The sequence below is a fragment of the Takifugu flavidus genome, chromosome 10, assembly GCF_003711565.1.
Source record: "Takifugu flavidus isolate HTHZ2018 chromosome 10, ASM371156v2, whole genome shotgun sequence".
Classification (NCBI taxonomy): domain Eukaryota; kingdom Metazoa; phylum Chordata; class Actinopteri; order Tetraodontiformes; family Tetraodontidae; genus Takifugu; species Takifugu flavidus.
In genome coordinates this window covers 2,053,752-2,079,126 of record NC_079529.1, presented here as the reverse complement: position 1 = coordinate 2,079,126, position 25,375 = coordinate 2,053,752, and the positions used below count along the sequence as shown (strand labels likewise).

Here is a 25,375-nt window from a genome sequence, read left to right as displayed (position 1 = left end):
CCAGACCATCATTTCCAACCTTCCACGCTTATTAAACATCAACCCGTCCCCAAAAACTCCAGAAATCCCTCTGGGAAGCTTGGACCTAATGACCTAAACACAACTAGTTTTTATTGTTGTATTGTTTTATTGTTATTTAAGCGTGTTGCCTAAAATTTACTATGTATCTTTTCTTTTTTTACAAAGCAAACGCATGTCGTCACACTGTTGGTGCAGCTTCTGCTGGAATAAAAGAAACGTGGGTTTGATTCGTTTTTAAGGTCTATTCCTGCATTTAGAGTTGAGGAAAACAGAATAAAAACACGTGTTTTTAAATGTCCACGTGAAGGTCAAAACCAAAGGCAGTCGCTAAAAGAGCCCAACAGACACAAACGTGTCATCAGAGGAGATTATAAGGCATGAAATAGCAGCATTACACATATTATCCAAGAAATTGCCTCGCTGCTTCAGTGTAGACTCCATTATGTCTGATGGAAACTGTTTATTTTTATATTTGCGACCGTAAAGCTGCATTTAGTGAAGAGAAAAACTTCTTTAGGGTTCCCGTATTGGCCGGGATGTTTGGCGGAGTATAAACACAGGAGCCTGGATCGGAGTCTTATCGGACTTGGGCTGTTTGTAGATAAAGACTCGATATTTCAGCAGGTTTCTCTCATTACAGTGGCCTTTCTCACCACAAGGTCATTGCAAGTCCCTCAAGTCTCCTTATCTCCCTACTCCCGTGTATTACACCATGTGTGTGTGTGTGAGTGTGTGAGTGTGTGTGTGTGTGTGTTCCACAAATAAGATGTGCAGGCTGACGCATGAGCTGTGGTTTGGGCAGGATATCGATATTTCCGAAAAAAATAAAATAAAAAGAAATGATGATGAAACGGCTTCAACGCATTTATTTTGTTCTCTTGGTCATAAAAAAAACAAACAAAAATAAACAAACAACCACCCAGAAAGGCTCAGATTGCAGGTGGCTCTTCACAGAAGACGCTACATCCTTCACTAAAATGTGAAAACATGTCACACACATCAGGCCGAAAAAAGCGCGGAATTCAACGTCGATGAAATTTACAAACGTCAAATATCATCGAGAAGAAAAAATAAAAGGAATGTCTGGTGTGATTTACAAGACGGCACGATAAAGGAAACGAAACATACGGAGGTGTTTGATTTGGAAAACCAAAAATGAGAAACAAAGGTCCGATAAAGGGATTTTCAAAGGTCAGCATTTTAAGATAATGCTGGGACACGACGTGCAGAATTTTACGAGCGATTTGATGAAACTTGAAATCGGATTTTTACTTGTAAATAAAACCAGCCAAATGTAATAAATCCGTTACAGATTCAAAGCCATTTTCAAGAAGATTTGGCACAAAAGGAAGTCATCCCTCTGCAAACGCACATACATCACATTAGGCGTCGCCCTGCCCGCTGGCACCCAGCCAGAAATCTGGAATTCGGCACTTGTGCCAAAACGGTTTTATTTCTCAGGTAACGTGCTTAATTTTGGAGAATATATTACCTCTAAATAATATCTCTACCTCTAATAAAACCCGACTAAATACAATCGAAGACGCCTCATTGCAGAAAAAAGAAGCAAAGCTGTTCTGGTCTACAACCAGTCCTCCTCCATGGTCAGTGCAGCGGAGCGGAAGCCGTTTTTACCCATGATCCTCTCTGTCCTTTGGCAGTCCGAGCAAAGAGTGACAGGAGGTCCGAACGGTGATCCCACTGTTTCGGGATCGCTGTTTCTGTCTTTTTGGCCCGGCCCAGTTCAACTCCAGTCAAACCAGTTAAATCCCAGTAGGTGGCAGCAGTAGCCCTGTCTGGCTCTTCCAGAAGCGTTCCAATTTCCATCTAAAATGAGGGACCCAAATGGAAGTTCTCCCTGAATGCCTGGGGTGCAGCCATCTTTAATACAGCCGTGTCTGCTTGTTTGGCAGCAGGAATGAAGCAAACACACCAGAAAACAAGAAGAAAAACAACATTAACCCCACAAGCAACGTCGTTGCCTCGTCGTGGGGGTTACTCGCTAATTACACAACAGGTAGGAGGCGAAAGTAACGAGGAAAGAGTCAGTGCGATTGGACGTGTCGCTCCCTGAGGCGCCGGCGGCCCGGTCCGAGGAAAACACCCGATTCTCAGCGGAATTTCACCGCTGGCACGAAGATCTACGTCGTTCTTCCAGCTCAGGCTGAACGGTGCGCGTGGTGGTCTGGGTGCGACCGCCAGGTCGGACCAAGGTCAGGCGGGAGGGTCCAGGAGGGAGTCAGGTGGCCGACAAGAGCAGGACGAGGACGGCGAGGAGCGGAGCTGAAGGCGCCTTCTGAGGGCAAGAGTTAGCGGACGATGTGGTAACTGGAAGAGAGAGGAAACGTTTGAAATACGGCCTTGAACAAGTGCTTCTTTTGGAAGAAGAAGAAGGCGTTCCGGTGACCGAGATGCTCTGAGAGAAAGCCAGGTCCCAGATTCATGAGGGGAAACTTCTCCAGGCCGCCACAGAGGCCGACATCTGCTGTCAGACACACCCGACTCCTCTTTCATTACTTTCTAAATGTACATTTCACTTCTGTGCATTTGTTTATCCTTCACTCTCACACGTCTTCGACGGATAACGGCGGTTATCTGCCCGCCTACAGCAGGAGCGGCGTCCATTCCGTGAAGATTGGGAAGATTTCCACGCCAACCCGGGGAAACCGCCGAGCAAATAATAACATCCAAACGTGAGAATAAATCAACTTAAACATTGTGTCTCACCTTGAATCTGCTTGGAGCCCTCGGAGGCTGTAATGGGAGAAGAGAAGAGAAGAGAAGAGAAAGAGTTCGGTAAAGTTGGGCTGCAAAAATAAGCTGCTGATTAGTCATTTGTTTCCCGATGAAACCAAAGCTTTGTGGAACAGAAACAGCAAGAAACAGACAAATGACCCAGGGACAAATGAACCATTATTCAACGCCTAACGGCATGAAAAATGAGTAGTGGCCGTCTGCGCAACACCAAATATGTCCCCAATGCAAATTCTCTTAAAGGTCGGATAAAAAAAGCGCTTGGTAACAGGAAAAGATGGTGTTATGCAAATGAGGAGAAGGAATGATCAAGACTCTGCAGAAGGGATGCAGGAAATCAAAGAAGGGGGGGGGACAAGAAAATTTGAAAGGACAGACCGCAACCACGAGGTGGACAGAAGATGAAAGGAGGAGCAGCGGAGTCCCGAGTGAGAAAGTTTGGTGGAGAAAGAAAAAAAAAAAGAAGGTTCCAAAGATCGAAACAAGGTCAGACAGATGGGGAAAAAAAGACAGAGAAAGAGTCTGCAAAAAGAGGGGGTGTTTGTGTCTGAGCGTCACTCTCTCAGCAGGGGGCGGGCTGAGAGAAATAATGGAAGGAAGGATGGAGGGATGAAGGGATAGAGAGGGGTGGGAGAGTCGGCGAGGGGAGGACAACCGAAACGGCAGGTAGCGAGAAGAAGAGAGAGAGAGAAGGGGGAAGAGGACGGAAGGGTCAGAACAGGCTGCACAATCGTGGCGTTATTAAATGGCCTCGGACCCACCTCCGCTCACACCGCACCAGCGGCAGGAAAACAACACCTCGCCGTCCACCGACTGGCTCCCGACCAGAAGAAAGGGGACGCCAGTGTGCCGCACAGCCGCCGAGGGGACGCCGCTTTATTAATTGAAGGCCGAGCGTTGAAAAAAGAAAAAAAAAGAGAGAAACCGCCATGTTTTCAGCAGGACTTCCTGTTGCTGCAGGTCCCGGCAGCAACACGTCGCCCGCCGAAGCGCTCTCAGGTTCGGTACCACTAACGATCATCCTGAGGTTAACGAAGCATTAAATAACACGCTGGCTCCGGGGCCTCTCGCCGAGCTCCTCAGCTTGTTTTACACGTGTCTGTGTGAGCGCTCGCAGAACAAAATAAGGAAAATTACGGCCCAGCCGAACTCCGGAAACGCCGCACCAAAACATTCGAAACAGCCACTCTTACTGGAAAAAAGCGGCAAAAAGCAGAAAGTCTCCGCTGAAAACGCGCCGCAATGCAAATAAATCGCCAAAGTCGGAGTTTAACTTTGTGTTTTAAACAAAGAAATTATTTTATTTATAAAAAAGAGGAAGTTCTACCATCAGAAACGATTTAAAAGCCATCGCTGAGCGCGCCGCTTTTTAAAAACTAAAAAAAAAAATGGAACTTGAATGCCTCGTGTTTAGCCAGCTGCGTGTGACGTGCATGTTTTGACCCGGCCATAATGGCGTCGGCGGCGCTAAAAGCAAACGCAAGTTTCCGACATCATAATTTTGGTGAGCGCTGGCGCTCCGCCACAAAATGGCGTCAACGGTGGCGTGACTGCAGGAAAAGAGCTGTCTCTGCACTGCAGTCAGGCGCGTGCACGTGCAACCGTGCTAGCACAACCCCGTGGCTCAAAGAGTGTGGGTGCCTTCGCGCGGGCGCGGACGTGCACGCCTTCTCCAGTCGGCAGAACGCCCCACTGCAGAAACAGACAATGTTCCACCATCCCACCACATCTTTCATGCCGCCATTTTAGATGCAGCGGCTAATGCTAACCAAACGTGACTAATGCACGGAACAAAGCAAAGGAGGGGAAGTTAAAAAAAGTCAAGAAAAGTGGTTGGAATTTCTTCTTTTTTTTTCTTCATCTCTTTAGGCCAAAGCGGCGCGACTGGATTTTATCCCCGTAGACTGAAAGTATCAGAGAATGTGGAGCGGAAATGAGAAGGAGCCTCTCCAGACGGGGGCCACCGAAAGGGAGAAAAGGTGAAGCTGTGCAAACTGAAACAAAGTCCGGGGTCGGTCACGGTGGGAGGGGGGGGGGAGACCAAACAGTATCAATTAGACGAGGATGGCGGTCTGTGCTCCAGGAAGACTAAAACAGAGACAGGCAGGGGTGGGCGGGGGGGCAAGGAAGGCGATTAAGACAGTAGGAGAGGCTACAACGGGAAAATAGGTGAGCGTGGAGCGAGTGACGAAGCAAGACGGCGAAATATGCAATCGGGGGGCTGCAGGGCGCCACAGATGTCACATGACAGCCGATTCAGAGCTTTCTGATGCAACGGCGGCTCAAGCACCTTCCAGCGGAGCTCCGTTTGGAGGGTGCCGTGACAACAGTGCTCAAGCACACATGAAAAAACAAGCAGAGAGAGGGCCCGGACAACACACACACACACACACACACACACACCCTGGAGAGGAGACTGGGGGACAGCGTAGCCCTGACCGACCTTCTCACCGTCATTGCTCTGCCCTTCACATCAGTGGGAGGGCAGGTGTATATATGTATGTGTGTGTGTGGGTCTTTGTGTGTGTGTATATATGTGTGTGTGTGGGTCTTTGTGTGTGCGTTCCATCCCAGATAATTAATTTCAATACACACAGGGGGCGTCTCCGTGTGGAGCTCTGTACGGTTTAATCACACGGGCTGGGATCTGGGCCTGAAGATGGAGGGACTGTAGGAATGAGAGATGGAGGACAAACGAAGCGACGGGACGGGGGCGCCCCCAGCCACCCGTCCCAGGAGGTGTTACCACCCTACCGGCAACTGGGATCAAACGCCGGACCTTCAACCTGTCCTCCTCATCCCTCGTTCAGCTCGTTCACCCGTCTTTCTCCAGCCTCATCAGCACGAGTCCCAGATAAGGAGAAGGGAGTCGGATGAATGACTACCGGTCATAGATACGCCAGGAGAAGATGGCGATGACACGAGAAGGGCGGGTAGAGGGGAGGCGGAGCCAAGCGGCGACGGCGGAGGAAGTAAAAGAGACTCTTGTGGACGGTGCCGAGATTAGTTTTGCTCCAGTAGCGAAAGATCATAAAAACGAGGAAGGGAGGGGGGGCTTCCGAGGAGACAGAGAGAAGGGGAGGATTAGTGCCACTTCAGGAATGATAGAAGACTAGAAAAGAAAGAAGGGGGGGGCGAACGACGAGGAGAGCAAGATCCTGAAATTTAGTCGGGATTAGTTTTGGTTAAAGAACAGGACGCGAGGGAGAGAAAGGAAAAGGAGAAAAAAGGAAATGGCAGTTTGACGTGTGCGGCTATTTTAATGGAAATGAACGGACAGTAAAGTCAAGGGTGGGTGGGGGGGTGGGGGGTGGGGGGGGGGGGGGGGGGGGGGCTGCAGACTCCACAAAGTGAATACAATTCTGATGATTTTTTTGCCTCACAAAGGCAGATCAGGAAATACTTGCTGGAAGGTCAAGACAACATTAGCATTTTCTCAGCAAAGGACTATCTGTGGTCCTTTTTAATTAATGACAGCGGGATAATTAACATCTAAAAAAAGTCATCAGCCGTCACTCCGGTAATAACACAGCAAATTACTCGGCGTCCCACACCCCGACTGAGATGGCATTTATGAATCCATCTGAGACCTGTGCTGCCTCGCTTTCATTCTGGGCCGTAGTTTCAAAATTTAGAAGATATTTAGCCTAATTTTCTCCTGTTTCAGGCATGCTATGAGATAAAAATGTACCCGATATCAACAATTGGAATATCTGGGATTATACTGTTTAAATAATCATTTGAAGATAAAGATGTGTAAATGTAAAATGTTGACATTTGTCCTCCAAATTCACCGGAACTATAAGACCCAGACAGCTTGTAGACGGGAAAATAAAGCAACATCACAGCATTTAATGACTTTTACTTATTAATGCACACGTTCAGATGTGGAGCGCCTGTTTAAACGGTTCAGGCCAGTTTATTATTTATATATGAAAATACAAGATGGATGCACAGTTCCAGCCGATGTGGTCAAAAACACGGGATTATGAACAGTGGTGCCTTTTTTTCTCCTCGTCTTCTCATCTTCTGAATCTCAACTGCGCCACCTTCTTTAGAAACGCCAGAAACAACCAAAGCGGTGAGGCCACGAGCTAATGCCGGCTGTAACGCCGCCACCTCGGAATGTGTAGATTTGATAAATAAATTTCAGCCAAATAAATAGTGTTTTTTTTTAGCTAAAATTGTCTTATTCGATAGATAAAAATTGCACTTTAGCGGCCCTGCATCCCCAGTCAGGCGGCGTATCTGCTGCGTGCTAAACGTGCACAGCTCAATTTTACAATATTTTGAGAACAAAGACTTTTTTATGTGAACAAAGATCAGCAAATAATCCCAGTCGTGATTGGGATGTTTGTCGGGAGCCTTGGAGGTTCAGAAGCGCTTCATTTACGCCAAATGTGCACAAATTTAGCTGAACAGAAGCTGCAGAGACCCACAAAAAGGTGGGTGTTAGCTGAGCGCGGGACAGCACGCAAAGCCCCCCGTAGATGGCACTGGGATGGGAACTGGGACAGACGTCGCAGACACACATATGACCAGCCGCCCACCCGCTGACCCGCACTCACTCACACGCAAGAGAGCGTGCATGCGAGGGCCACGCACACAGCGGGCGAAAAAAAAAGTGACACACACACACACTTCATACTCATACACACACCAAAAGTGTAGCGAGCTTCCCACACTGCCAGGGCAACATTCCCAACCAGAATGGGCAGCTCACTGGACTGGAAGACTAACATTACTCCGGGCGCACTCTGGATTAGATCAACGCTGGGAATCTCAGACGGGGACAGAGAGGGAAGAGGGGGACCAAGAGGGAGGGGTGGGAGGAACAGGGAGCCGCTGTAGAGGGAACTAATGCTTAAAGACCCTTCAATCCAATTAGGTTTAAAAGCCAACGTAAAGGGCAGATGAGAGCGCAGATCAAGGCTTGTAAAAGGAGCGAGCGCCACCTGATAAGGTTCAAGTTTGTCAAGGGGGCGAGGTGCGTTTAGTCTCACAGAGAACGTGGGGAATTAGACGTTCTGAGGCATTCAAAAAGACAAGGGGAGAGAGAGAGAAGGGAGCGGGGACAGCATGCTATACAGCCTGATTGTAGAAATAAGAGGCAGAGCGGGTCTCAAAGAGAGAGAGAGAGATGAAAGAAAGAGGAGATAAAAGAGGAGTACTCACTCGGCTCGCAGCACACTGTGACGCGCAGCTTCATACATGGCAGAGGAGGACCTTCATCTGTCGGCAGAGCTGCGGCGAACAAGGAGAGAGATTTACATACGCTGTTCGCCTTTCAAAGCCAACAAACAGCTCAGAAGGAGGCACGTGCCCAATGAACTTCTGCATGATTCTCATCAACATGAAAGAACAAAAACCCGTCCCGGCGTCACCGAGACGAGCGCGCCCAGCGCGGCGCTAGTCGTTAGCGGTTGCTAGGATAGCGATAAAGATCGCAGGTCAGGTGGGAGCCGTGTCGAACCTCGGCTCGGTTACCTGTCACACGAGCGGTGCCGACGCAAACACAAATCAGCCGCGAGTCTTCACTTAAACGTCTTTCTGCTTGAATTATTCACAAACAGATGCTCGCTCAACGGGGGCCCGCCACACGAGCCGGGCGGGATCACTCGCGCACTGGCTCACTTTATAAGAAAGTGCTGGCGAAACAGATCCGGGAAGCCAAACCAGCAGCGATCATCACTTAGAGGGGCAAGTTAATGAGGTTTGTTTCCTGGCGCCTAAATTTAGCCCCAACCAGCATTCCGCTGGTTGTTGTGTGAAGTCTGACTGACACCAGGAGGGTTGTACGCATCACCCACGCTCTGCTCACCTTGAACCCGGGTTTAAGGCGCACGCCGGCAGGTTTTCGCGACATCAGAATCTGTTTTGAAGTCTGCGCACGTGGGCGCGGCTTTTCTAAAAAGACCTACAACGGAGTGTGATCGACCTACAAACAAACAAAGCAAACACAACAATAATCCCACAAATGAAAGTTGTGCGACGGCAACGGCGTTAGATGGGTTTTAGGCCATTTTGGAACTATTTATTTCTTGATTACATGGTTGTTCAAACGAAGCGAGGCCACGTTTGACTCTGGAGCTCCACATGTTTTGGTAGATGGCGAAACTTCCCCCGCCCCCCCTCCCGTGGCGAACGCTCATTTTTTTTAGCTGAACTATGACTTTTCCGCTTCGGTGTCTGCCAGAGGTCGCTAGGCGAACGGTGTTTGTCCCGCTACAGCGGTTTCATGTTGGGAGCAGCTGCCTGTCAAAGGCCGTCAAGGTGTTTCCTGTTTACCAGGGTCCAGATGTGGCGGGTCCGGCGGTCGCTGACGGACAGAGAGCGAAACGGCGGACTGTCTGTGAGAACGGCGAGCTGGACTCAGCCTGAGCCGACTAATGCCATTACTGTTGGTAATGCCATTGTACTGGCCTCGCGGGCTAATGCCATTAGAGTGTCTCCGGAGCCGTTGGCCTATTCAGAACCCAAAGCCCAGAGCCAGACATTAGAAGCAACTTTACGCCTTATCTTTGAAGTGGACAAAAACACACAATCTCTCTGAACCCGATGTGTCCCGACCGGAGGGGGGCTGAATCCCATTGTTGCTCCTCTCTGAACTGGCCTGAACAATTACAATAGCTCAGTGTGTGTACACTTGTGTGTTTGTACGTGTGTGTGTGTGTGTGATCACTCTCTCATGCTCTCACAATGCTCCATTGTCCTATGGACCACAACCGTAATTTATGTAAAGATTCTTTCTTTCCGTCCGTCTCATCATCGCTTTTGTTACTCTCCCTTTTCTTTCTCTGTCTCCTCACTCTACCCCCACCCCCCCCCGCCTCTGTCCATACTCTCTCTCCTTCTGTCACCAGCACCGTCTGCTTCTCTGTCTCGGTGATTTCACAAACATTTAACCTTTTTGAGGCTCTCGCTCCATTTTGAAATAAGAAATGAGATTGGGCAGAAATAAACTCAGTTAAACTTGAGGCAACAGAAGCCAGAGAGCTGATTTATGGAAGCGCTTGTTCCTCCCTCTAACATGTAACAATGTTTTAGATAAGGTACAAAATCTAATCACATCAGCCTGATCAAACCCTGGCTTTACATGGTGATTCATCAGCTTTCTATCCAGGTCAAGAGCGTTGGAACATATAGAATGTATAAAATCTTTTTTTTTCATTCGCTGTCAAATTTAAATATGAAATAAATTGGAAACTTTGATGCTCCCTTCCATCCAGCAACACACACACAAAAAAAAACAGTCGACAAAATAAAAAAACCTCGAAATTTCCCTGTTTCTGGGTTATTTCACAACATCAAGCCTGAGTGAACGTGATGGACGTACGAGTCCTCGTCCACGTCCACGTACGCGTCAACCTGAAAATTTTAGTTTTCTGATTTATGAGCTCACATTTACAGAATTACAGTTAAATAGTTTGGTTAATGATTTGGTTAAACCAGGAGAAAATGCTCGGCGGCAAATGATCCGACCACACACACACACACACACACACACACACACACACACACACACACACCACACACACACACACACACACACACACACACACACACCGTCTTCTACTCACAGCTGTAGTAGTAGTGGCGCCCAGGTAGAAACTCGAACCCGAGCGAGAACGGCGTGAACCTCTGGATCTTTTCAGAGAAGCGCACCGGTCCGAAGGGCGCGTGCGGGGTGTTGCACTCCCACCTCTTGATGGCCCCTCTGGTCTCCACACAGCCCTTGAAAGAGGCGTCTCCTATAAGGTAGAGGGCCACCGTCTCTGGCGGTCCTGGGCCCAAGGCGCCCTTGTTGGGGTAGTGTGGACAGTAAATGTCCAGGTAGTCATTGAGGTTCACCTGGATGGACAGATTACCTGATGTTAACCTGCAGAGGAGAAAAATGAATATTTATTAGGAGCGGCGGTGATTATGCAAGGGTAGAGCGAGATGATGACAGCATCAGCGCTTCACGACCCATCTGGACCTGCAGAAGCATCAGATGGGCAGTTTGTCAATACAAACAGCGATAAAAATGGCGAGCGGCGGCGGCGTTGGGTGCAGGGAAACTCGCCCTCGCTTGTTTAAAGGGAAGAGAGTTCAGAGCGGAATAACTCTTTACGCTGTGCAGCCAGACGCAGATGCGGGCAGATCATGGCTTGGGCTAAGGTTGACTGGCTGCAGAACAACTCCGATTCAGAAGAACGGAGATGCATAATGCATGCGCCTCCAGCCTGCTACGGCGCAAATACGGAGCGGGGGAAATGAAGATGAGTGGGGGAGATGACATCCAGAGTAAGAAAATTTAAAACCCTGAGTGAATCATACCAGCGCGTGCTGATAAAATAGCGGGCGAGAGCCAGTGAGGGGAGAAATATGACAAATGGATGGGTGCAATGTGGGCGATGGAGTGATATGAGGGGCCCCAGATGGAGACGGAGGTAGAAGGGCAACAAGAGAGCTGCGCAGAGCTCAAAGGGTGGAACTAAATATAAGCAATGAGAAGGCCCCAAAGAAGAAAGTTGGGGCGAACAAGTAGTAAAAGAAAGTGGAAGGCTTCATTCGGTGACCCCAGAGAGTCCAAGTGAAGTTAATTGGTCTCCTCGTCACATGGAGCGCTGAGGAATAGGGAGCACAGCCTGGTTTCAGGCAGAAGGTTCAGGTCCATCGGTGAGAGCCTTTACAGAGGGGTGACAGAGCGAAGGGAGGAAGGGAACGCTGGAAACCAGTGGAAGAGAACAAGGGGAACGAGGGGGGGGGCTCGATGGAGGGAAGGCAGATGGAGGGAAAACCAAGAGGAAGAAGAAAGAAAAGACTGTGGACACAAAACAAGGAGACAGACTGACAACAAACAGAGAGGAAGCGATGTGTGTGATGCTCCAGTGATCCTGCAGCGGGTGTTCGGGACGGATGCAGCACCGGGCAAAATGACAACAGACCAACCGAATGAGAAAAAAACCTGATACATTCCCCATTTACTTTCAACCAAAGCGTGGGAGAAAAGTGTGTGTGTGTGTGTGTGTGTGTGTGTGTCTCTTTTGGGAGAGCTCGGAGGCAGGTCTCACCAAAGCCGCTTCCTGCTCAATAGTGAGCGTGCCAAAATGGCAATCTATCAGCGGGACAGGGGCACCATCGATCAGGATGCCTCACTCAGGACACACATCTTTTCCTGATCAATACCCTTCCCGTGTGTGTGCGCGGGAGTGTGTGTGCGATAGCTCTATTACCCGTGTGCGCTAATTACAGTCCAGCAAAGACGCTCGATGGTCTGGAGAAGAGAATGCAGAGCACACAGTGGGCGGCCCGTCTTCTGATTACCTGCGGTGCATTCTGGGGCTGTGACGTGTTTATTTAGGTGCACCAGCTGTGGAAGCGCATGTGTGCGAGGGCACGTAATAATAGACATGTGCTGTGTCTACACGCTGCAGCCCCTGCTATACGTGTCATTCACCTGAGACTTCTTTTGAACTCCTCAAGTCCCGGTTTCCCGGCTCACCCCTCGTCTCTTCCCACTTTTGGCTGACGTGCACTCATTTGCAAACTATAGCTTCAGAGGTTGCGGCTTTGAGACCCGCGCTATATGTACTCAAGCAATTACGGAGACAGCTAGCTCTACTGATGTCAAACTGTCAGCCCTTTTTTCCTTCCTCCCTTTTGCTTTCCTCCGGCCCTGGTAGGCTCCGGTACGCCCCAATTACACTCTACATCCTCGCCCTCCTGCCAGCCACCGCGCAGGAGAGGGGTGACAGCGCGGGGGTACCATGGGAGCGTCGGCAAAGCTTCAGGTGTCATAAGAACGGAGCGCTGCGGCAGCCTATCAGCGGGTCAATCCTCTGAAAGCCAAGCTAAAGAAGAAGACTGGCGAGGGAGGACTGGGAAGAGGGCAGCGTCTCGGAGGTACACACGTGCGGGAGGACATGCACATGCAAAAGACATGAAAGTGAATCCGGAGAATAAAACATGCCGGAGCCTCCAAGCCAGAGGGCGATCGGCGACACCCTTCTGAGAGATGGTGCAAGGTCTCGCTTCATGGAGAAAAAATCTCATCCAGCGGGACAATCCGAGCCACGCAGCCCGCACCAGTCGAAACTCGCCTCGCTTTTGCATAATTGCAACAAAAGAAATTCCCGGGAAAATGATGAAACCGTACATAAATGGTTGCCTACGTCCACATAGGTGCTCACAGCAGAGCGGGAGCCGTTGTCTACGGGAATGTGAGCGGTTCTAATGAAATGCAGCGGATGAGGGCTGAGACCTTTGATCCTTTAATATGAGAGAATAATTAAAGGAGCAACAATCCCACAACACAGCTCCAGGAATACTGAACAGACGCTGCATACGGAATGCCTTTAATGGAAAGAAGCGCTCCAAATCGATATAAAGTTATTCTGCTAAGATTCCGGGTGGGTTGGAGTTTCTCCTGTCACAGCGACCCGTTTCCTGGTGGTTCGAGGACCAGCCTGGGTCCGTCGGCATCGACGGCCAGAGCCGGAAAAGCCTGGCGAAGTGCGGCTCGTTTCCAGGGTGATCTCTCCCCGGGGTCACTGGTGGTCGGCATCTCTTGGCCGGTGGTAGCGCAGCACGCCGACCACAGCACGCGCAGAAACCAACAGCATCAACTGCTCATCAAACACAACGGCGAAGCAGTTTTTAAATGATCATTCAGGATTACACGGGAAAAAAAAGGAGGCTGCAGAGAGGGAACGCTTCCTGGAAAGCTGCGGTGACCTTTGCTTGCATCCTGCTGCGGCAGAGCGTAAACACACTCAGGGCTACGGCCGCACAGAGCCTCTCGTTTCATACCCAAGAATTTCCGCGTCTCAAACGCTTTTTCACCCCATTTCCTCCTCAATCTTTCTGTGCGCGAGTGTTAAATGGAGCAGGCTCAAAACAACCATTCCCAACATCCCCCAATACTCCCACACAAAGCCGAGCTGTGTCCACAGCCCAAACACCCGTGTTGTGTCTAACCTGGCGCTTCCTCCCTTCAATGCGCACAAACAAGGGCTTCACCCCCTACCTCTGACCATCTGGGCTTCCCATCATCCTGCCGACCCAGCTGCCTTTGCCACCCCCTCCACTCTAACCAAACACACTCGTAAGCGTGGATTTAGAGTGTGAACAACTTGACCTCAAACTAAGACGCCGATCTGCTGCTCCTCATTTGGAAAAGAGGGTGAGGGGGCGGCAATTAGTATTTGGCGTGTGTGCTGCCTTCAAGGTCAATGGGACGTGGAGCTCCACATCAGACCCTCCTGCTTTCATTGCTGTGACGCCTGATCTCCATATGTGACTTCACCCATTTGGGCCTGTGGGTTTACACATATGTTGAACTGACATGCATTCCAATCTGGAATATTTCCTTCACGCATGCACCCTCACACACACACACACACACACACGCACACACACAGGATCCAGGTCAGTATGGTTAACAGGTACTGGATGAAGCAAGTGGCTGCACCTTTATTTCTCTCCAGAATCCATTGGCTGACCAGGCAACGGGAAGTTTACTGAAGCAGATCTGCAGATCGCATGGACTCACATTCTATGTGACAGCAAGCAGCACACACACACACACACACACCTTCAAGTTTAGGCCCCAAAGGATTCCCAGGCTCGGTTAAAGACAGACCCTATTTTCCGCCTCTTAGTGCACAGGTACCCTTCCAGGCCGGCGTGTGCTGTGTGTGTATTCATCCTTTCTGTGGGACTCAGCAGCACAACAGGATGCGCAGCTCCAGCCATCAGAACTGAAGAAAATTGCAAGATTAGGGGCCACAGAGGCCATCAGCATGGAAACCAATCCATCCGAATATTCTGATACGGGTCTGCAGGAACCAGCACAGGCCTTTGTGGCAGAGCTCAGTCATGCATAAGCACCAGCCTCATTGTGTGGTCAGGTCTGATCTTGAAATAAGCTCTGCGGGGTAGGAAATTACTGCCCACGGTACGAATGGACTGGAGTGACACTTCCTTTATGTTGTAGCGGTTTGGATAAAAAAATACGTGTCGGCACATTCCGTCAGAAAAGCGGTCGCTAAACGTGTCTCGTCTCAACTTTCTCAGTCTCTCTGCGTGGAGGCGGCCACACTTAAGAGAGAGGGGGGGAAAAAAGATGGCTTTAAGCTCTCACGCCGAGACGAGTGACGGGTGAAAAGAGCGCGGCAACGGGCCGCACGTACAGGAAAGAGGCGTGTGGAGGGGGGTAAATAAGGTCAGACGTGCAGTTTCCACGACAACACCCAATCAGGAACTGGGATTGGAGCCAAGCCAACAGCCCCACCCATCAACCCTTTGCGCCATTCGTCTTTTTTCCCCCCCTGCATCCTTCCATTGGACAGCCCAAACCTCAGAGTAATGAATGCTCTCCATGTTTCTGCAGTCTAAATCGAGCTGCAGCGTAAATATAGGGCTGATTTGTAGAGGTGCCAGACTCCGATACGTAAAGCTGAATATAGCCGCGCTAGCTCGCCCCACAGACAGTGGCGAGATCAATAGAGGAAGACGGTGACAGCCAGGATGGGTGGACGCGGGGAGCCATGACTCAAACGGTTCTGGAAATCTATCAACATGTATTAGCCCAAAGTGTCAGCAGGGCTAATTCCCATCATTTGTCTCGCGGGAACGTTTCTGCTTCGGAATTCAGCAAACCAGAACGGGAAAACATGGGATGAACGTGACGTGCAGATAAATAACTGTTGAACTAAGCAGGTGGCGCCATTTTTTTTTAAATTTGACATTCAAATAATGCGTGCTGTTCATATGTGCTGGTGATGGCTATCGCCAACTTCCCATCAAACATTTCCTCACATATGCAGATTAACAGATTTATCTCTTTTTATATTTATTATGTTGGAATGAGCTACCTCTGGTCAGGTGACCAGGAGAAACCTACCAAGACGAATGTTGTCCTGTACACTCTGTACCACAACAGCTTACCCTCTTGTTCATCCGCTGTACAAATGAGCACTTATGTGCATCCTGGAGCTGTCAGCTGTCTCACCTGTGCGAGTGGCTTAAGGAGGACGCGGCTTCATCCCTTAAAGCGCGCACGTTTCCTCTGAAACACTTCATAGAGAGAAAAGGGCACTCACAAAGCCAATACCCCCGGCCAATAAATCAGACTTGGCTTTAGGAATCCATCATTTACTAAGTAGGTCACACGTCTGATGCCGTGCACACTTTTCCCCCGCGCTTGTGTACTTTGCTGTTCTCTCTATAATAATGCGAAGAGCGGAGCATCCCAGGTGTGCATTTTGTCTGACTCCCTCGCTCGTATTTGATCATTGAAAGCAGAAAAAAAAAATAATTGGGGGGCAAAATCCAGTCAGTCATACAGACAAGCGCGCACACACGACCAGGAAACCTTGGCTAACACAGCCAGCAGGCCTGAATTATTTAAACAGAGGGAGCGAGGGAGAAGGAGAAGATGGAGTAGAAGAGGAGGCACATGAGTTAAGGAGTTAATGGAGTACGCCGGCCTCTTTTTGTCCATCTGACTTGTGGTGAACTCCTATGAAAAAAAAGGAAACTTCTATACTTGGTTTCACTCCTGCGACTCCTTCTTCGGCCCTCCCTTCAGGAGGTCTGGTTTCCTCCCCCCATCAGCCCGCTTCCACCTTCTCATCTCCCGTTCCCTTCGCTGCTTCTTTAACCGCCATTTCGCCCACTGCGCTCCACCGCCGCCACCAAGGCCACTACAATCTTTCTCTCTGTTTATCTAAGCACTTTCACGGTCACTGCGTCGGAATCCCAGGAGTCCAAACTGGCCCCGTCCCTCTCCCTTCCCTCCGAGCAGATCCTCGCCTCTCTCGCCCTTTCCATCTTTCTCCGTCACATTGGTTAAGATTCATATCACTCTGTGCAATCGGGGGTATGGAAGGTCCCCCCTTGTTGCCCCCCCGGGCAGCCGACTTTGTCCCGCTCTAGTCACGCACAGCCGTCCCGCCGCCCTGTCCTTGTGCACGTTCAATTAGCGCGACACTAATATCCTCAAAGAAAGAAATTAAACGGGGAATTTCTTCAGCGCCGGGAAGGCTGTAAATGTGTTATTCATAAATTCGTGCGGCATATTTATGAGGAAATGTTGGGAAAAATGCTAAAATGCTCACTGTTAATCCTCCGAAGATTTCTAAATGTCTTAATTGCGTATTAATTTGTGCGTTTTACCGCACAGTGGGACAGAGAGGCTAACGGTAAACGCGACTCGCCCTGCATTTTAATGGACTTCCTTTTATACTTGAATCTGTGAATTTCCAGTCTTTTACTTCCTAAAATTTGTAAAAGTTCATTTCCTTGAGTACAAAAGTACTCTCCGCCTCCGGCGACCAGCACAGATTCCACTTCCTTTACACCGCGAGCGCCAGAATTCACGCTTTTAACATTTCGGCTGATGAAACCAGATGCCATTTTCCGCCTCAAAGCCGGATGCCCCTTGAATTTCTTGGAAAGTTCCACAACACTGATGAAGGGTTAAGACACAATAACAAGGAAGAAAGAAGGGGGGGTGGGGTCAGGAAGTGGTGGGGGTCAAGAGTGGAGCTGCAGACAGCAGCGCTAACAACATCCTGACACTGGACTGGGATTAAGTGATTAATTTGGGATTAAAGATGACTGGTCACTACTTAAAGTAATGAACCTCAATGACCCCAAGTTATAAGATTAACACTCACATGGGTCAGCGTGGCCGTTTGCTTCCAGATGACGAGCGAACCCGCACAAAAAGAGGCCGTCTGATGGCCCTTTGATTCTGAAACGCAGCTCAGCTTGTGAAGTTTTTTTTTCTTCCCCAGCATTTGTCACTGTTGCTTAAGGTGAACACACAATGATTAATTTCACAACCATTAAAAAAAACAAACAAACAACAAACACGGACCATCTGCTCCACATGTTTTGGGAAACAGCAGAGTAGAACTCCATTTTCAGCTGATGAGATTCATGAGTTCTCCTGCTGCAAGGCCAAAGGTATTGAGATTTGGGACGAGGCTATTTCCCCTCTTCAATTCTGAGTGAGAAACCCCAGAAAGGAGCCACTTCTCCGCACGTTTTCAGACCACAATTAAGCTACGACTGATCATTTCTGACAACGTCCAACAAAAAAGATACATTTGTAAAAGACGTGTTATGTGATAAATTTGCTTCAAGCACCACTTTTTGCAGGAGGTTTGATACGTTTTATTCAACGGAACTGCTGGAAATGTTACTAATGAAGCTAAATCAGTGTTTCTAAAACAATAACATCATGTCCGTCAATTCGGAAAAAAGGTTCGGGTTCTCTGGAGCTCATTACAGCTTTGATTGGAACAAATATCGAGAAGGGAAATTCAGAAAAAAAACCAAGAAGAAAGTAGAGGGGAAAAAATAGCATGCCAAGCATCAGGAGACGGGGATCAAGCTGCGCATTACTGCACAGCAGAAAACCATGTGGTCCTGGTTATTGCTACAGAAATAGCGTATCCAAATATGCGTGTGCGCACACGCACCCACGCACACGTCTCGTCGTCATGCCTCCAAAACTCTGAGCGTGTTTGAATATGCATATCACACAACATTCCACTCATAGTTGGTGCTGATACACGCCCGACGTGCACAGGCCAACAGGGAAAATCAGCAGGGATCTCTCAGCCGCGTGTGAATCCTGTTATTATCAAAAGTCTGCGTACATGAGGCTTCCTTCCCCGAGGCTTCCTGATCTTATTGTTGCTAGCCTGTGTGTGCTACACCTGCCCCCCCCCCCCGGTAATCATAGCTTTGCGCTGCTCTGTGCGTGTCACACCTGTGCTCGCGCTCTTGTCAGCATGTGCGGGCGCGTGGCAGGAGTGGCTGACGGGAGAGGGACCGCTCGTCATACCTGCCGGTGACAGTGATCATAATACCTGCCGACGTCCTCCCTCTCCTCTCTCCCCTTCCCCCCCCCACTCACCTCTTCCCATCATCCCTCGGGGTCTCCCCGAGCCGGTTTGGGAATTGAAATCTGTTGACTGTTTCCCTTCCGTCCCCTCCCAACCGCAGCCTCCATCCCTCCACTGCCGCTTCAATGTTTTTACAATCTTAGGGGACGGGGAAAGGAAAAGAAAGGGGATGTGTGTGTGTGTGTGTGTGTGTGTGTGTGTGTGTGTGTGTGGTACATGCGGTATTTGCATACCAGCCCACCAAAAAAAAACAAAAAAAGAGGTGTATGTGCATTTACGTGCTTGCACTCACGCTCACTGGGGACTGGAAAGAATGCTGCGCCGCCATATTCAGGGAGGAAATGGAAAAATAATATTAGCTTTTGTTCCAGCAAAGAAAATCTAAAATCCTAAATGCATCATGTGATCCACCTCCTCTGGAAAAACACTCGGTCCTCCCCTCCCACTTACATCCTGGGAATGTTGTTGGGAAAGTGTTTTATCAAGTTCTCTTTTAAAACACTGGATGAAGAACTGCAGAGACTGGACAGGTCAGATGGATTCCAAATGAACAGTAGAGGGCAAAATCAGTAAATGCTAATTAATAAATAATCACTAATGAGCTGGAGGGCTAGAGAGGGGGGGTTAATGAAACAGAGGGTGCGTTTTCCACTCTAGCAGGTCCGGAATTAATATTTCATGTTGTTTTTAATGTTCTTGTTTGTTTTCAGTCAAAGAAAACGACATTCCCCCCCCGTGACACAACTTAAAATTATTGGGAAAGAAAAGCTAACGTGTAACTGAAACTATAGCAAAATACGTGGCTCGTTAATATCCAGCACGTGCAACGCTAAACGAGGCAGGAATCAGAGAGAAGTGAGGCGAGCAATTCTGTCATCAGAACCCATCGCTGCCTATCCACAGGAACACGAGTTGGTACCAGGAGGACCTGGAACCGAGCAAGACTCGCCTGTTCCTCATCAGGTCTGGACACTCGGATCCATAATCAGCCCCAAAAGCCCTGAGATTAAATAGAAATTGCACCGCCTGACAGCGTGCGTGGCAGCATGTCGGTAATATGATCTGCTGGGGCGACGGTCTTCTCGTCACCTCTGCAGCCTGCTGCCATAATGGAAAACATGTCTCGGTGTCCTCCCAGCAGCCGGGGCCTCGTATGGTACAATAATCCAGCTCTCTGCTCCAGCCTTTTGCTCCGCCTGGGTCAATACTAATTCAATTTCTCTCTCAGGGAATTCCCAGGTTGCCTCTTGGCAGGATTTCTGAGCTGAGTGGAGGAGCATTGTTCGAGGTTGTGCGTTCTTGAGTACTGGTATGTGCACGCGCCTCTGTGCGCACGTGTGCCCGCGACTCAGAAACGCAAACACCGGCTGAACAATGGCGAGACTGTGCCGTCTCTGCCCGAGCTTAAATTGAGACCGTTCTCACGCCGCCATTAAACGCCCGTTTTGTCCGGGGCGTCAGAGACGACAGACAGTTGGCCCGCCGCCCGCCGCGGTGCGCGATGCGCGGCGTGAACGAGCGCAGCTCCCCGGGCCCGTCCTCACCCCGGCGGCGGTCCCGGCCTGGTTCCGCCCCGCTAGCACGCGCTCACGAAACGCGGGTTATTACAGCTTAATGCATCCTAATATTGATGCACGCGTGTACACAGAGGAACACGCCGACGTGGGGGGAAAATTGGGAAAGAGATGAGTCCACACATGCAGCCTAGCGATAATGCGAGCAGCCGGGCGATAATATCAGGGTGTTAAATTGGCATCGATTGACTAAATATCCTGACCGTGAGGAGAGAGCGGCCGTCCTTTCATGCCTGTACATCATGTCTGCTCAGACGGCTCCGAGCTGCACTGTGACTATCTGATCCATTTGAATACAGACGTCCTCGCTGCCGGGCCTCCGCCCGAACCTCATTTTCGGCACAGTGTGGCCGATTCTTCCCGCGTGCATATCGCTGTTGTCGTGGCGCAACTTTCATGTCGGTGCCGCGCTGGGTGATAATATACCGCTAAGATGGAGGATTACCAATTTCACAGAGGCAGGCACGTGGAAAAGGGACGACGGCGGCGGGAAACGCGGTGCCGTTTTTAGGAAACGGTCGCACATCTGCGAAACAGAATCGCCGGTGAGCCATCTATGAAGGAAAAAAACAGAATGGCAGCAAAACTCGCCTCTAGAGCAGCAGGGAAAGGTGAAACTCTGCTCCTTTTCTTGGTTTCTTCCTCTTTTCTACTGCGTTTAGCACCAATGGCCCAGCAAGCAACTCAATGTACGGACAATAAGAAAAACACCACCTGATTTTATTGAACAGAGACGGGGATGGAGCGTATAAATGCAGCTATCTCGCCCCCCCAGCCCACCTCCAGATAATATACTCGCCCCCAAAAAGACACAAAGCACATTTACAAACACAGATAAGGCCAACAATCGCTCCTCGCTCACTCATCTCCAGATCTTAAGCGGCGGAGACAATGGGTGCTGACTCGGAGAGACACCTTAACGGCAGGGAGACGGCGATCCAGACAAATGACGGAGAGACCAGGAGGGGGGGGGTCAGGCGAGGGAGGTCGCTTTGTTAGCAGGACGGGGAATAAAGTGTTAATTAACCCGCTGTGGGGTTGTTTATAAAGGTTCAGCCAGGTTCTGTGGGTTAATCATTTACAGGTCCAGAAACAGACACAGAGCGAAGATAATGGACAGTATTGGGAAATGCGTTCATTTGCATGCACATGCACGTATGCACATGCACGTATGCACGCATAGGGTGGGGGAGTCTAGCAACCTGCTAAAAAAAAAAAAAAGAAGTGAATAAATCACAAATCAGCCTGGAAACGCAATGGTCTTGCCAACAGGATTCAAATACACAAGCGTCTCTGCGTGCACGGGCCTGCGCTTGTGCGAGCTATACCGACCCAGATTTACTTTGGTATTTAGACCAGATCATGAGTGCGCACACAAGAGGGAAATGATGCACAAACAGAGCAGAGATTACACAGAAGACCTGAACGAGGAGCTTTCAATAAAGACACGGCGAGCAAATATTCATCGGGCAGCGCCATGTTCCCACGTGCACCACTGGAGGAGTGGGGAGTGCACGGCGAGCCCGTGTCACGGGAGGGATGCTGGGGGTTCATATGAGATGGGGTAAACGTCCCAACTTATGAGATCAAGGGAGAGGGAGAGCCAAGGAAGGTAGCAACGGTATCCCCGTTGTGGAGCAAGTCGCTGTGTGGGAAAGTCTTCTCCACCAAGGCTAAATCCTGATTCTGCACTGGAGACAAAAGGCCCGAGCAAACAGGGCCTCCAAGGTCGGAGAACTGTTGCAACAGGTTTGCCTGCTGCCGTGTTGGACGGGAGAGAGGTGTGCCAAAACCGGGAGGTAAGTCAGAGGGCGAGAGAACTTTCCCGAGTAAATCCATGAAGACGACCCTGGCACCAGACGGCAACGCTGCGGTAGCGAGAGAGAGAGAGAGAAAAAAAAAAAAAAAGGCCTGGCAACTTACTTCCTCCAAGTTTTAAAGCGTACCCCGGAGTGCACCACTGGTGGGAGAGCAGACAAACACACAAGCTCCAGGAACTTCGCTCGTAACATTTTACTGACTACTAACTGCTCCAGGAAGTCAAAAAATAATCTACCTGCGAATGAGGAAGTACTGCTCTGAGAGAAACACTGTAATAAAACCGAGAATGATCGTAAACCGTGTTAATAAAATCATAAAAAAGAGAGCAATCGAGCTGCTCAAGTCGCACGGTGAAAGAAGCGGGGAATCAGACTCACCGCTGACCCCGCAGTCACTCTATCACTTCCATTTCAGAGCTCCATTTTTCACTCTGGAGGGTGCTAAATGTGTGCTGGTTAAAAGGCTTCACTGAGCCTTTGTTACAGCCATATTAGCTGGAGAGGAGCAGCGCAACAAGGCCCTCCAGTCTCCACTTCGCTGCCCCCGCTTCATTAAAACCATAAATAGATGTTGAAGGAATTGTAATAGCCAGAGAACATCTTCTGTCATCTGTATTAAAAAGGAGACAGTTTTACTCGCCTGCTGCAGCCCTTAAGATGGAGAAGCGTGTGGTTTTGGCTTCAACCATTTCTGTTTTGAAGGTGGTAAAAGTTGCCCCGCTAACCAATAGCCAATATTTTCTAAAAGACTTTAGTCAAGATTCAAACCTGCAATGGTTATTTGAAGCAAGATGTCTGTGTAAGAGCATTAATAGGTTAGCAAGAGCATTAATAGGTTAGCATAGGAAATTGTTAGCATCTAGCCGCCCATTAACAAGCACAGCAGACACTGACCAATATTAGCATGCAAAGCCACAACGTTGGCATCGTCCTGAATTACGCTTTCAAAAGTCCGCCATTTGCCTGTTTTAGTCTCCGTCTCCAGAGGGAATAACGCGTCTCTTCAAATGGTCCACTAGTCATCAAGCTCCCCGTCCTCTGACCGCGCAGGTAACCGACAACAGCGGGTTTTGCTGGGAGCAATTTTGCTTATGAAAGCGGTGAATCAAAACAATAACGTTGCAATCTGGAAATCCAATTACTGGCACTAAAAGAAAGTAAAAGGCTTTGTAAAACCTGGGGGAATTACAGGGTCGTGCCATAGTTTCCAACAACAAACCCTCCACGCAGCTTTGTTAATATAAATATTGACCGGAGCGGCTTAGGGAAACACGTTTGCAAAGGTTAATCGCCAGGTTTGGCACCAGACAACGCTGTATCACAACACTGTAAACACAAAATAACCTGTGGTTTTATGGTTGAGGTTCTCTGCCTGCATGTTTGTTAGCGTAGCTACATTTGCAGAGCTAACCTGGCTGACCAAGCAGCTAAGAGAAAAAAAAAAGGAAGGAGAAAATGACTTCAGTTCAACTAAACACACCACCAGTATCCATTACTGGGCAGCAGGGAGATAAAGCAGGTGAAGGTGGTGTGTGAGTGTGTGAGTGTGGAGGGGGGGGGGGGTACAGACAAAAAAATGAAAAGGAGAGGAGGATGTAACAAGGGAGGTAATGAAGAGTGAGGAGAGAAGGTATGAAGGAGAGTCCAAGCTGTAGACCCGGGGGATTCTGAGCCCGGCACGGCACCGCGGCTGCCCTGATAGCTTTGTGATTGCATGCTGGTCCTGATGAGAGCGATTCCCCGTCACAGTGGGCTGCCCGCCGCCGCCATGCTGGTGGCACGGCGATTGTGCGCTGCCACAGCCGACTGTGTGGCCCTGCCACAGACCGTGACCGTCCATCCCAGGAAGACGGAGGTGCTTCCTAATCTTCAGTGCTCCCTTTAAACCACATTTCCGCCGGATCCATATTACAAGAGCCGGGCTTTTATTTGCCTGGACACAGAATCACGGCTCGCATCAGCCTGCGAGCTCCGGCCGAGGCTTACCCTCAGTGTTTCAGGAGGCATGAACGTGTCGTGAGCAAAGCCTCTCGCCCGCAGGGCTCAGAGCTCAACCCATCAATTATCCAGAAAGGAACACCTGGATCAGCAGGTGAGCCTGACTTTGTCTGCCTGATGGCTCCAATCAAGCCAGCAAACGCTTTTCCTTTAACTTTAGAATGAACTTTTAGCATCACTGTAAACCCCAAACAGCAACTCCTCAGACCGACTTCATTTAAAATCTAAAGCCAAGGCTCTCTAAATGAGCCGACTCAGCAGTCAGATGGCTCCCAACATGCCTCTGTGCTGCTTTCAGGTGATCATAGCTGCTCCCGGAAGTGATCCGCAACATTAAAGAGGTTCTTTAAAACACTCCAGTCATTCAGGGGAAGCGTGGCCGTCGTGCAAAGACATGACAGCGCAAGTTCAAACCAGCCGCGTTGGTCTCATGCAAACGAGTTGGAGACGAACCCCCAAGTTTGTTCTCCGAATCAAACGTTAATTTGACCCGCAGGGAAGATGTGGCGCACCGAAGCGCATCCACGTCTTCTGGGAAATGCGCGTCATTAAGTTTTTCCTCTCACCTTGTGTTGGTGGAATTCCAGTACACGGCGTGTCTTTTAGCTAAGGCGGATGAGATTACGTGGAGTAAAATCGTGGCTTTCCAGACGGGCAGGTACGCGAGTGTCCACGCTGGGGAGCCCATCCTGGGGGCCCCGAGGAGGAGCTGCGCCACCGCGCCGCGGCTGGGACTGGAATCAGGTGAGGGGATCCGGCTGAAGAGCAACTTTCCTAGTGGAGTTTCACAGACTTGCAAACAAGAGCCTGCTCTCTGTCATTTGCTGCGGCATTTTGACGTGTTGCCCGAAGGAATAATTAAAGTCGATCGGGAAAAAAATAAAACTAAATCACACTGAATGTTGAAAAGTTCAACGTAACCTCCCGGCAGGCTTTTTAAAAACAGAGAACTGGAAAACTAAAACACACTTAAGGAAAATAAAACCTGAGTTTAAAGATAAGAGTTCCAACAACCAGTAAAGGTCAGGAGAGATAAATCTGCCAGCTGGCATCGCTGCAACAGGCAGGGGGCGTGTTCGTGGGGCAGAGGGCGGGGCCCTGAAAACTTTAGACCAATCAGGAGACAAGGGTGTGGCGGCGCGTGACGGTGTGGCGCAACATTAAATCCTTGCGAGGTGCGCCGACTGGCGTGGAGACGGCGCTTGTCACGAATCCAGTTTTTCCGGATTCCTCCGCGACTTCTTTAAAGTCTCACAATTAGTTCCGACAGACACAGTCACGAGGAGAGATGTGCTCCACACAA

At 49.6% G+C, this 25,375-nt stretch overlaps 1 protein-coding gene and 1 long non-coding RNA gene across 2 annotated transcripts; one reads left to right on the top strand and one right to left on the bottom strand.

Annotated features, from left to right (window-relative positions):
• Nucleotides 1–861: 861 nt before the first annotated feature.
• On the bottom strand, nucleotides 862–25,125 carry si:dkey-246i14.3 (ephrin A4). Its single transcript, XM_057045369.1, has 5 exons — nucleotides 24,639–25,125; nucleotides 10,356–10,654; nucleotides 7,951–8,019; nucleotides 2,749–2,775; nucleotides 862–2,349 (listed from the first exon to the last, which is right to left on the bottom strand). Exons 1-5 carry the CDS (start codon nucleotides 24,758–24,760, stop codon nucleotides 2,261–2,263), a joined length of 606 nt encoding a protein of 201 aa, XP_056901349.1. The 5' UTR covers nucleotides 24,761–25,125; the 3' UTR covers nucleotides 862–2,260.
• Nucleotides 3,296–6,093, top strand: LOC130532638 (uncharacterized). The gene is made up of 3 exons (XR_008952384.1): nucleotides 3,296–3,774; nucleotides 4,645–4,754; nucleotides 5,373–6,093. It is a non-coding gene; the product is annotated as an uncharacterized LOC130532638 (long non-coding RNA).
• Nucleotides 25,126–25,375: the final 250 nt, after the last annotated feature.